Consider the following 12844-nt stretch of genomic DNA (forward strand, 5'->3'; position numbering starts at 1 on the left):
TGTTTTCCAGAGTTCAGGCCCAGCAAGCAAACTCTGCCCTGGGTTTGGCATAACAGCAATCCTTTGTTGCACACCCCCCTGGAAGAACTTGGCTGAAGCAAAATCCTAGAATTGTTTCACCTCAGTACCAGGTAGTCTCTGAGCTCAGACAGGTACCTGTAGCACCGATGTTCCGGTCATGAGGCCCTGCTATGAATCAAACTTGCCTCACTGTTGCTGTTACCCCTCATTGTCAGGGCTACAGCTCACTGCGTAGCCACTAGTACGTATATTGAGATTTGCCCACGCTAAAGTGGATCTCTTATTGAGAGAGGGCTCCTAGCACATGAGTCTAGCTCTCCTCCTGCAACTGAATAAAGAAAGCTTTTGTCTTGTGACCACTATTAGCTCTTTGGTTTTAGTTTATTTTTCGGAGTTGACTGTGGTTGAGATCATCTGTTGAGCTCTTTGTTATTTTCAGAGTTAACAGCATTGCATAACCTGTGACTTTGATTATTTGTTTTGTGTTGACAGATCTCTGCTACTTACCGCTTGTACAAACTTGGAGGGTGATTTCTACTCTTTGAATCTTATTTTCCCATACATAATAAGATGGGATTCTTAACCTGAGGCCCATGAACTTTTTTTTTAAACTATGTTGATAATTATATTTCAAGATAATTGGTTTCCTTGGTAATCCTCTGTATTTTATCTTACACATTTAAAAACACGATTCTGAGAAGGGGTCCCATAGGCTTCACTGCACTACCAAATAGGTATAGAACACACACAAAAATTATTAAGAGCTCCAGAGTTAGCTGATCTCTGAGGTTCCTTCCAGGACTGAGATTCTGACTTCCCAGAGGAACAGGGCTAGGGGAAGATGGGCTGTGGGGTAAAGGGGACTTTAAGGCCAAGGGGGTATGGAGGCCTTGGTCTGGAGCAGAATGAAGTGAGGACTGGATTTGGAATCAGGAGGCTTGGCTTTGAATCTCAACTCAGCCACTAATGGGTAAGTTGCTTTTTCTCTTTGGATTTCAGGTGCCCCATCTGCAAAATGAAAGCTGTTTTCTCAGGCAGAGCCCTTCCCAGCTGGGTTGTAAGGCCTCTTGAAACTCTGGTTTGGGGGAGGACCACCTGTTCTTTGAAGCCTCTCAGGAGACAGACCTCACTGCAGCTGGTGCTGCTGCTGCTTCTCATAAGCAGAGATCAGCCTGTGGTTGATGCTTATGAAGCTGGGACTAAGTGTCGTAGCTCTCTGCCTGGAAATCTCCCCACCACTGCTGGTTTACAGGGTCTCATGGTCTACTGTGAAACTCATACTACTAGGCTGACTCGGAGTCAGGAAGACCTAGATTAAAATTTCACCTCTGTTCAAACTCCCAGGGCTGTGGTGAGGATCAAATGAGAAACCTAAATGGTGTTGCGCATCTTAAAAGACTTGCATAGGTTGTCCTAAAAGTCTTAGTGCAGTTTTAAGCTTAAAACTTAAGTTTTAATGTTAGCTATACATTAGATTGAGCTTCTTCAGAGCAGAAACTTTTTTTGGGGGGGGACCTTTCTTTGCATCTCTAGCACTTAGCACAGGGCCTGGAACCTAGTATGGGCTTAATATACGCTTTTGATTGGCTGACTGACCCTTATGAGCAAGCAGTCTGATTATGATCTTTAAACCACTTTAACCTCTCAGATTTCAGCTTACCCAGTCGTAAGACAGAGATAATTATACTGGTAATAAGTACCCCACTCAACACCCCCACTACGTTGGGGTTGTTGTGAGGCTTAGTCAGCCAATAAACATTTATTAAGCCCCTACTATGTGCCAGGCACTGTGCTAAGCACTGGGAATAAAAATGTGAAGAAAAACAAAGACAATCCCTGCTCTCAAGGAATTTATAATCTAATGGGAAAGACAACATACAAAAAGGAAGCTGAAAGCTGGGGGTGGGGGGAAGAGAGGGAAGAACTTGCCCCAAGGGTATGATGTAAAGCAGTGTAATGTTGGGAAATGGGGAGAAGAACTGTGTCAATCCTCCTTTTTAAACAGAGGCCCTGGAGCCCAGGGCCCTGCCCTCCATTCGGAGGGTCCAGTCAGAGCCAGAGAGCACTGATGAGACGTGAAGACCAGGCAGATTCAACCTTGCAATTTAATGTGATTTCCAAGTAATGAGTTTCCTGGGAAAGAAAGACTTGATGGAGAGGCTCAAACAAATCTAAAAGCAATGGGGCCATGTGGGATCAAAAGAGAAAATGTATGGAAAGTGATTTACAAGCATGTCATTTACTGTTATGTTCGATGTGATTCCTGCCCGAAGAGCCTATGATTCTACAAAGTGCTTATGAACCTTCTCCAGGTACCTACGGTGTATCTGTACTGTCTTGCTTATAGCAATGGAAAGACATTTTTCAGATTTCAGTTGAAAGAATTTTTTTAACCATCAGGACAGTCCCATAGTGGAAAAGGCTGCTTTGGTGGCAGTGAGCAACCTGTTTCTGGATATGTCCAAGCAGAGACTGCATGATTTCCCTTCCTACCCCATTCAGGATGCCTGTAGAGGGGATTCCTTCACAGAGTGGCAGATTGAATTAGCACCAAGCCTAGAGTCAGGAGGACCTGAGTTCAAATACAGCCTCAGACATTTACCAGCTGTATGACCCTGGAAAAGTCAAATAACTCTGCCTCAGTTTCTTCATCAGGAAAAATGATTTAAAGAAAGAAATGGCAAACCACTCATGTTGGTTGGTTGTCCTTCATTCTCAAAGAGGATCAAAATGACACCAGTATGTTGGAGTGAATGCACAGTGTGTCCAGCTGTGGCTGACCAGTGTGAACTTGGAAGGCTCTACCACAGCTCAGGCACAAATAGTCCACGTGAGTATTTGGAGTGCAGATGTCTCTAAATTTGCACATCTCATGTTTCTTTTCAGCTACTACAATTCTGCGTTCTTTGATGCGGGCATGTCGTGCTGGGCAGTCCTTTGCCAGTATCTCATCATGCAATTGATTCTAATGTTCTTCAGAGAGGGAGGAGCGGATACTGTGGCAGGAAATGGTATCTTTCAGATTGGTCATATCTAGAGAACATATGGGTTAAAAGAGGTGAAGAGGGGTGGAGGAGTAGAGCTACCCTGAGAAACACACTGGCCTTTATAAGCAGAAAGGAAGAGTGGAGCTGATTGAAGGTAGGAAGGAGCCTGAGGGAGAAGAAGTGATGGGATATCCCTTATGGACCTTTTCCTCCTGATGCTGTCTGGGGGTAAGTACCCAAGTCCAAGGCCTCCACCTACTAGGAGGCTCACTTATACCTCAGTCTCCCTGTGTCACCCAAGAGACCATGACCCTCCAGTGTCTCCTGATAGCTGAGGCTCTTGTCCTCTCAGACCATGGGGATCTCAAAGAGTCTTGAAGTAGCCCTCCTCTCTCCTGCTCTTCCTCTAAAATTTATCTGTAAGGAGGGTACCAAGTTCCTAGCTAACTGTCCACTGTTTGAATTTATGGGGACAATATTTCAGACTCTTAATAGGGATGAAGAAACTCCTGAACTATAAAATATAGAACATTAGTGCTGGAAAGACTCTTGGAACATAGAAAACAGAATGTCCAAAATAGAAAAAGAAAGAAAAGCTGGATGGGAATAGTAGGAGCTGGAGAAATTTTGAACATAGTGTCAGATCTGATAAGGACCTTAGAATGTAGGCTGTTGGGAGAGACTGAGGATTAAATGAGTGCTAATGCCCATGATTAGAAGTCAGGAGACCTGGGTTCTAGTCCCAGCTCTGACTCTATAAGGTTTCTGAAGTCCCTTGGGTCTCTCAGATTCTGTGGTCAGAGAAGGCTGTCTAGAAGAATTGAGCCTTGCCTTCATGTTCCTTTTCCTCTTCTCCTGCTTGTCCCCCCAGCATCAACCCTGACAGGAAAGACTGATATGATGGTGCAGCAGGAGCCACAAGTCCTGGAGGTGGGCCTGGGTGATAAAGTGAACATGACATGCAATGTCACCCAGGCCATAGGGCAGCAATTCCGAGTAAAGTGGAAGAAGGATGGCAAGGAACTGTGCCGTCCATACCCATCAGTTGGAACTCCAGCCAAGTTACGTGGGGATCCAAAGAAAAGTTAATCTGGATCCCAGAAAATACCATCATCCTGAGTCTAGATGATGTGAATGCTAATGACAGCGGGCACTATGTGTGCTACGTGACAGTGGACATCCCAACGCTTAAGAGAGCTGAAGGCAATGGGACATATCTCATAGTCTCAGGTATGGGAGAGGGGGCGGGAGGGGAGGTAGAGGAGGAGTGCAGGGTCATCTCCACAATCCAGGTGATCATGATCATGACTTAGATCTCATCATCACCCTAAACTGTGGTACCTCCATGACGCCAGACTCTGAAATTCCTTTCCTGTCCTTCTCTTTCCCCCTCACTCTTCAAGCACCTATTCTTTGTCTTCACAGCTACTATTAGTCCCTCTGTCTTACTGTCCTCTCCCTGTCCATCATTCTTGCTCTGACCTTACTTTCCTTCCTTCATAGTCTCAACTCTTTCATTGACCAAGGATCACTGCTCTCTGTCCTTGAATCCCATGTCATCTTTTTCTATCTCCACTTCAGTATTAACAGACCTCAACTTTCAGCTGCCCCTCCTCCCTCATCTACTTTATTGCCCATTCTTGTTGATTCAATCCAAGGCTGTGCTGGAGACAGCTTGATCTGGCTCCAGAGAGCTCTTTTTTAAAAATTTCTTATCAACGTATTTTGATTTATCAACAATCACTTCCATAAGCTTTTGATTTTTAAATTTTTCTCCCCCTCCCTCCCTAAGATGGTGCACAATCTGGTATAGGCTATACATGTACATTTCTATTAAACACATTTTCATATTAGTCATGTTGTAAGGAAGAATTAGAACCAATAGGAGGAACCACAAGAAAGAGGAAACAAAACAAAACAGAAGAAAAAAATAGCAAATAGTATGCTTTGATCTGCATTCAAACGCTATAGTTCTTTCTTTGGATGTGGATAGCATTTTCCATCATGAGACCTTTGAAGATGTCTTATATCTTTGCATTGCTGAGAAGGGCTAAGTCTATCAATGTTAGTCACTGCACAACATGGCTGTTACTGTGTACAACATTCTCTTGGTTCTGCTCACTTCACTCAGCAACAGTCCATGCAAGTCTTTCCAGGTTTTTCTGAAGTCCACCTGATCATCATTTCTTATAGCACAACAGTATTCCATTACATTCATATACCACAACTTGTTCAGCCATTCCCCAAGTGATGGGCATCCCCCTCAATTTCCAATTCTTTGCCACCACAAAAAGAGCTGCTACAAATATTTTTGTACATGTGAGTCCTTTTCCCATTTGTATGATCTCTTTGGGATACAGTCCTAGAAGTACTATTGCTAGGTCAAAGGGTATGCACATTGTTATACCCTTTGGGGATAGTTCCAAATTGCTCTTCAAAATGGTTGGATCATTTCACAACTCCACCAACAATGAATGCATTAGTGTTCCAATTTTCCTACATCTTCTCCAACATTTATCATTTTCCTGTTTTGTCATGTTGGCCAGTCTGATAGATGTGATGTGGTACCTCAGAGTTGTTTTGATTTGCACTTCTCTAATCAATAGTGATTTAGAGCATTTTTTCATATGAGTATAGATGGTTTTAATTTCTTCATCTGAGAACTGCCTGTTCATATCCTTTGACCATTTATCAATTGGGGAATGACTTGTATTCTTATAAATTTGACGTAATTCTCTATATATTTTAGAAATGAGGCCCTTATCAGAGACACTGGTTGTAAAAATTCTTTCCCAATTTTCTACTTTCCTTCTAATCTTGGTGGCATTGGCTTTGTTTGTGCAAAAACTTCAATTTAATGTAATCAAAATTATCCATTTTACATTTTGTAATGCTTTCTATCTCCTGTTTGGTCATGAATTCTTCTGTTCTCCATAAATCTGGTAGGTAAACTATTCCTTGCTCTCCCAGTTTGCTTATAGTATCAGCCTTTACATCTAACTCATGAACCCATTTTGACTTTATTTTGGTATATGGTGTGAGATGTTGGTCTATGCCTAGTTTCTGCCATACTCTTTTCCAGTTTTCCCAGAGAAGCTTTTGTCAAATAGTGAGTTCTTATCCCAGAAGCTGGGATCTTTGAGTTTATATAGCTAACCTATTCCACTGATCCACCACTCTATTTCTTAGCCAGTACCAATTAGTTTTGATGATTGCTGCTTTATAATACAATTTAAGATCTGGAATGGGTAGGCCACCTCCACCTGCATTTCTTTTCATTAGTTACCTTCATATTCGAGACCTTTTGTTCTTCCAAATGAATCTTATTATTTTTTTCTAGCTCTATAAAATAAGTTTTTGGTAGTTTGATATGGCACTGAATAAGTAAATTAGTTTAGGTAGATTTGTCATTTTTATTATGTTGGCTCAGCCTACCCATGAGCAACTGATATTTTTCCAATTATTTAGATCTGACTTTATTCATGTGAAAAGTGTTTTGTAATTGTGTTCATTATAGTTCTTGGGTTTGTTTTGGCAGGTAGACTCCTAAATATTTTATAATGTCTACAGTAACTTTAAATGGAATTTCTCTTTCTATTTCTTGCTGTTGGGCTTTGTTGGTAATATAGAGAAATGCCAATGATTTATGTGGGTTTATTTTATAGCTTGCAGCTTTGCTAAAGTTGTTTATTATTTCAAGTAGTTTTTTACTTGATTCTGTAGGATTCTCTAAGTATATCATCATTTCATCTGCAAAGAGTGATAGCTTTGTTTCTCCTTTGCCTATTCTAATATCTTCAATTTCTTTTTCTTCTCTTAATTGTTAAAGCTAAGATTTCCAGTAACATATTAAACAATAGTGGTGATAATGGACATCCTTGTTTTATCCCTGATCTTATTGGAAATGCTTCTAGCTTGTCCCCATTACATATGATGCTTGCTGAAGGTTTTAGATAGATGCTACTTATTATTTTAAAGAAGACTCCATTTATTACTATGCTCAGAGAGCTGTTTTTTGGTGTGAGCATTTATTTATACCTCTGAAGTTGGCAAATTCTGCAAATCAGCACTTAATTTTTTTTCTTGATTGTCTAAGAAGTGATGAAGAAAGTGTTAGAAATGCTGATTAAACTTGAAAGTGTGTCACAAGAATTTTGGGTGGGGGGCATGGGGAGCCAATTGTTAAACATTTATCAACACACTCTAGGTTCTATCTTCACTACATCTTCCATCTCTTGGAAGTTCATACCACCTCTCACCTAGACTACCTTAATAGTTTCCTAATGAACTCCCTTGCTTCCAGTTTCTTCCCTCTTTGGTCTATCCTTCATGCAGGGGCCAAAATAACCTACGGTCTTAGGTATAACCGTATCACTCCCCACTCAAAAATCCTCAGTTGTTCCCCATTGGTTCTTGAATCAAATACAACTTCCTCAAAGCTCCCTTCCAGTTCATTCATTCACTACATCAACAGACATGTATTAAGCTTTTATTATATTTATTATTATATTATATATGACATGATATGGTATGATATTATATTATAGCCTTTATTAAGCCAGTCTCCACAGTCTGACTCCAAACTACCTTTCCAGATTTCTTTTGTGTTCCTCCCCTTCATGGACACTGTGCTGTAGCCAAATTGGACTAGTACTTCCTCTCCCAATCTGGCTGCCATTCAATGTCCCATCCCTGACTTTGTGCCTTTGAATTGGTTCTTCTCCCATAGATGGCTGGAACTTGATAGCGCCCTCTTCACTGTCTCTCAGAATCCTTTTCTTCCTTCATGATCCTATTTTAGTATTACTTCCTTTGAAAAGCCTTTCTTGGATCCCTCCAATTTTTAGCTCTTTCACCAGCTTCAAATGACCTTTTATTTCCTTATCCAGGACCACGTTTTATCTTCTTCCAGGCAGCAGTAGAATATAAGCTCCTTGAGAGGAGAAACTATTTTGGTTTTACATTTGTATCTCTAGACCTTATCGTGCTGAGGGGACTCATTAAGAGTTTGTGGAATTCAACACTTTCATTTTACAGATGACCTTGGGCCCAGAGAGGCCAAAGGTCACAGAGAAGGGATTTAAGCCAGATCATATTTCTCCAAATCCCAGTGCCCTTCCTACATACCATGCCCTGCTTTGTATTCTCTCACTCTTTATTATAACATAGCTATCTAAGTAGGATTTTTCTCCATGCCTAGATTGTAAGTGTCTTATGAGCAAGGTGTCTGTCCCATCTAGCTTTACGTCTCCAGTGCTTAGCATAGGGTATCACCCACAAGCTTAATAAATGTCTGTTGATATAGTGAATTAATGGCCTGGAAGGGACCTTAGAAGGAGTTGAATATTACACTCTTATTTGACAGAGGAGAAAACTTAGCTCCAGAGACAGGAAATGATTTGTCTAAGGCCACACAGAAAGTGACAAGGTCATGAGATTAGTGGCAGAGCTAAGACTAAAAACTCAGGGATCCTGACTTCTAGTCCAAGATTCTTCCAAGAAAAATTTTTATCTGCCTCCTCCTTTCTCATCCTCAGACTTCTGGCTTATTTTGGCCGATTTCCCAGTTATCTCTTCTCCCTCCTCCCTCTTCCCACCCTCTCCCAGAAATGGCTCTCACAGCCCCTGGCCTAGCCCTAAAGGACACCCTGTGATATCCCCAGATTTTCCACGTGCCAGCCCATGACACCCGCCCACAGATATCCCAGCTTTCTGAAGCTCCATGGGTTTGCTGGCCTGGTGCCAATCTGTGCCACCCACATGCCTACCCTGTTTTTATTCTGCCAGGAGGGGCCAATTACCAATTACCAGTTTCCATTCTGCTAGGAGGGGCCAATTACCAATTAGCAGAGACATAGGAGGCAGTGTTGGCTCTGCCCTGGCCCCTGGGCAAGGACCCAACATTGACAGCTGCTGTACCCCCTCCCAGATCTCTCCCTTACTGCACTGGGGGGAGGGGAATTATGCTAGGGGTGCCCTCCCCCATTCCCTGGAGGAGCATCCCTGGAAAAATTGTAGGAGATGGAGGTTCAATCCTGAGCTCTACACACACACAGATACACAGACACACACACACACACACACACACACACACACACACACACACGCCTTGGACAGCTAAACATCCCAGGATTCCCTAGAGACAGAAATCACTTCCCAACTTGGGTGGGAGGGGGATAATATTTCTTACTAGGTATAGGTATAGGAGTGGAGTAGAGAGGGTAGTGGAGGACTCAGCAACATCCAGAGATATGTTAACATCATGACCATTTTAGGGAACTATGTGTGTCACCCCTCCCCAGTGGATTATGGACCTCTGAAATCCCAGAAGCCTTAGTGATCACAAAGAGGGGTCAGGTTCTGTCCCCCAGAGGGAAGGGAAGGGGGAGAAACAAAACTGTTAAAAGCTCAAAACCCCTCCAGAGAACACCACGGGAGACTCAGCTATAGATATTTCTGTCTCTGCAGATTCCTTCAAAGGCAGCTGGATCAAAGTCTTTCAAGGTAAGGAGCAATCCCCATCCTAGTGTCTCTCTGTTCCTGTCCCCAGATCCTCCCTTTTCCCTATGGGATGATCTGTATTAATTAGCTTGCTGTTATCATCATCATCATTATATATTCCCAAGTAGGACACAGAACGTAGATTGTGAGAGCTGGAAGGGTCCTTGGAGTATAGAATGCCAAGGCTGGGAGGGATCTTAGAACATAGGATGTTAGAGCTAGGAGGAGAGGGGCCCTAGAAAGCAACTGGGGAGGAAGGCAGATTTGCCAAAGCTCTTGCAGTGAGGCAGAGGCAGAGGTGGAGGGTTCAAACCAACGTCTCCTGATTCCCAACCCATGGCTCTTTCCACTGCACCTCTGTTTCTTGTTGTCCTCCATCCCCTCTTCACAACCTCTTCACTGCCTTTCTGTGGAATCTCCTCTCATTTCTGCCCATGTCTTCTCAAGGTCTTCTCTTATGGCTGCTGGTGGCAAGTGTCATAGTGGGATTGGGGGCTGCATTGGGGAAAATAATGTTGCGATTCCTTAGCAGAAGCAGAGACTCTGGTATGTAGTCCCCCAGTACCAGGGCAAGTCCCCAGGGGTACATGGTTTCCCCCTTGCACTTCCCCATCCCAGGGTCCTGGTCAGGTCCTACAAGCGACCTCTCAGTCTGTCTGAGTACATTAGAAAACTGTGTTCTCAGCCCCTGATGGAGAAAAGAGGGAAGACGCTCAAACCTGATCCATAGCTACTTTGTCTTTTTTTTTTAAAGGCAATTGGGATTAAGTGACTTGTCCAGGGTCACACAGCTACTAAGTGTCTGGTCTGAGACCAAATTTGAACTCAGGTCCTCCTGACTCCAGGGCTGGTGCTCTATCCACTTCCATCACCTAGCTACCCCAATAGCTACTTCTTATTGATCCAATTTACTCTGCTCCCTAATGTACCTTCCCAAAGGGATTCTCTACCCTCAGAGATAGCTGCATTCCACACAAGTCGTGTTCCTGATGTTGGAGATGGGGGAATGGTTCAGAGCAGGAGAAGATGGTTGGGAAAATGAAACAAAACCCTCAAAGCCCTAGAGAAAGGTCATTGGACTAAGACACATTCTCCTGTGTCTCCACAGGGAACCACTTATATGGCAATGTTCTCTACTACCACCAGAAGGCTACCACAGCAGGCAAGGGCAAGACTCTGGCAGTGAGTAAGAGAGAAGAGAGCCTGTACTCTAGTAGTTTCCCCAAGCCCCCACCCCAGAGTCTCTGCTTCTTCTCCCTGGAACCCTCCCAGACCCACCCCAGCCTGCATCCTGCTAGTTCTCAGCCATCAAAAACAGCTCCCTCTCCACCCTCCACTTAACCTAGTATTTCTCAGCCTAGCCCAGTGTGGGGTGGGGGAGGGGTTGGCCTTCCTGAAAGCTGGAAAGTGAGGGAGGGCTGAAGTTTCCCAGAAGCCAGGAGGTTGACTTTTCAGCCAAGTCACGGAGGAGCCGATGCTTAAACATGAGCTGGGGCTACATTTTTGGAGATGGACGACATGAGAGTGTTTTGCTTGACCATGAATATTGGTTACAAGGGGTTTGTTTTTCTTTTTTAATTGGGGAGGGGAGGGAGTAGGGAAATTCTTGTTGATTAAAAAACAAACAAAAAACAACATGATCTAAAGCCAATCTTCTCATACACTACATCCATCATGTCCTAGGTGGCCATCTAGGACACTAGCCGAGCTTGCTCTCCCCCCTTTCCCCAAGCCTAATGCCCAGCTGACTTGGTATTCTAATAGTCCCTCCAAAAAGCCTAGAAACCAGAGGCCCATGTTTGATGAGGCCAGGGAGGGGTGTGGACTGTAAGACCCCAGGGGACCCGAGAAGGGAAAGGGAAGGGATAGAGTCTGAGAGACTGAAGTCTGAGGGGTTGGAATTAAGAGGACTTGGATCTGAGGAAACTAGGATCCTTGCAACTGGAATGGAAGAGACTGGGAGCTGGGGATATTGCAATATGAGATTGGACTTTAGGGGAGACTTAGATCTTGGAGGCTGCTATCTGAGGAAACCAAAATTGGAGGGGCTGGTTTCTGTGGGCTGGTATTGATTAGATAAATCTGAAAAATCTATTATTTGGGGGCTGGAATCTAGGGAAGCTAAATTCTGGGTAGCTGAGACTGGGGAGAGACGAGAGTGAAAATAAGCACAGGGGCACAGTGGAGAAAGGAGGCTAGCTGACCTGACTAAAAGGACCTTCCGAAAGTCACTTCCTATCTCCAGGAACCGGGGGAAGGCTGAGATCTTGGGGGTGGGGGTAGGATTAAAGGAATCTGTGATCTTGGTTGTATTGGAGTAAGACTGGGATCTGGGGAACTGAGATCCTGAGGTTGGGACAGGGGAAAGACTGAAGCACATGGGGGTCACCATCCCCACATCCTCAAGGAGTAATCCATTTCTAGGGGAATAGCTGAGTGGGTTGGGGGGATGCAGAAAGAAGTGAGCTTTCCTGGGGACCTTCCTGACACGAAGTGGGAGGATCAGAGACAGTTCCTTATTATCCCAGTTTTCAAGTGACTTAAACACTGACCTCTCCAATCCCCACACACACTGGGCTTCCTTTGGCCCCATCAGGAGAAGCGATAGGTCTGAGGTCAACCTGGTACCCCAGCCTGCATCCCAGTATCATAGCACTAAGGCTTTTTTCTAGGCTTGGCCTGCAGCCCAAAGCTCCCATCCTATGTATGCAGCATGAACATGCGCGCACACACACACACACACACACACACACACACACACACACACACTCTCACACAGTCACACACTGTCGGCCTCCTACAGCTGTTTCTTAACCCCCTCCCTCAGAGCACAGATGGAAGAGAGGAGAGCAGAGGAGCATGGGCAGGTGGCCAGAATACCCCGCTTCTCCCTGCCCCCTTTCTGCCTGTAGTTTGGTCTGAAAACTCCCATAGGATGGAGCCCGTTCTGCCTCCAGGCTCTGCCTGTCACCTTGAAGTGTCACCAACTGAGAGCAGTCTTCCCCCTCCTGTTTCCATGGAGACAGACGTCCTCTCTGATGCCGTCAGAGACACAGACATCCACGAAGGTGGGCAGAGCCGAGGGGACCTGAAGGGAACTAAAGAAGAGCAGACCAAGAGGCCTGGGGAAGGTGAGTAGGCTCTAGGAACCCTCCACCAACTTCAGGCCTTTAGACCCCAATTCTTGATGACCTCCCTTCTCCCCACCCCAACCCACAAGACGCCAAATTCTAGTCTTGGCTTTTTGATCCCTACTCCCCATGTGACAGTGGACAAATTACTTCCCTTTCCTCAACCTCAGTTTCTCTATCTGTAAAATGAGAGAATTGACTTAG

At 44.3% G+C, this 12844-nt stretch overlaps 1 protein-coding gene across 1 annotated transcript; it reads left to right on the plus strand.

Annotated features, from left to right (window-relative positions):
* The first annotated feature begins 3075 nt into the window (after positions 1-3075).
* Positions 3076-12522, plus strand: TMIGD2 (transmembrane and immunoglobulin domain containing 2). Its single transcript, XM_020971399.2, is given in 5 exon segments — positions 3076-3236; positions 3880-4038; positions 4041-4238; positions 9477-9512; positions 10618-12522. Coding segments are annotated over 5 exon segments (657 nt in total). The 5' UTR covers positions 3076-3205; the 3' UTR covers positions 10851-12522.
* The last annotated feature ends 322 nt before the right edge of the window (positions 12523-12844 follow it).

Source organism: Phascolarctos cinereus, unplaced genomic scaffold, assembly GCF_003287225.1.
Source record: "Phascolarctos cinereus isolate Bilbo 61053 unplaced genomic scaffold, phaCin_HiC Scaffold_4;HRSCAF=312, whole genome shotgun sequence".
In the NCBI taxonomy this organism is placed as follows: Eukaryota; Metazoa; Chordata; class Mammalia; order Diprotodontia; family Phascolarctidae; genus Phascolarctos; species Phascolarctos cinereus.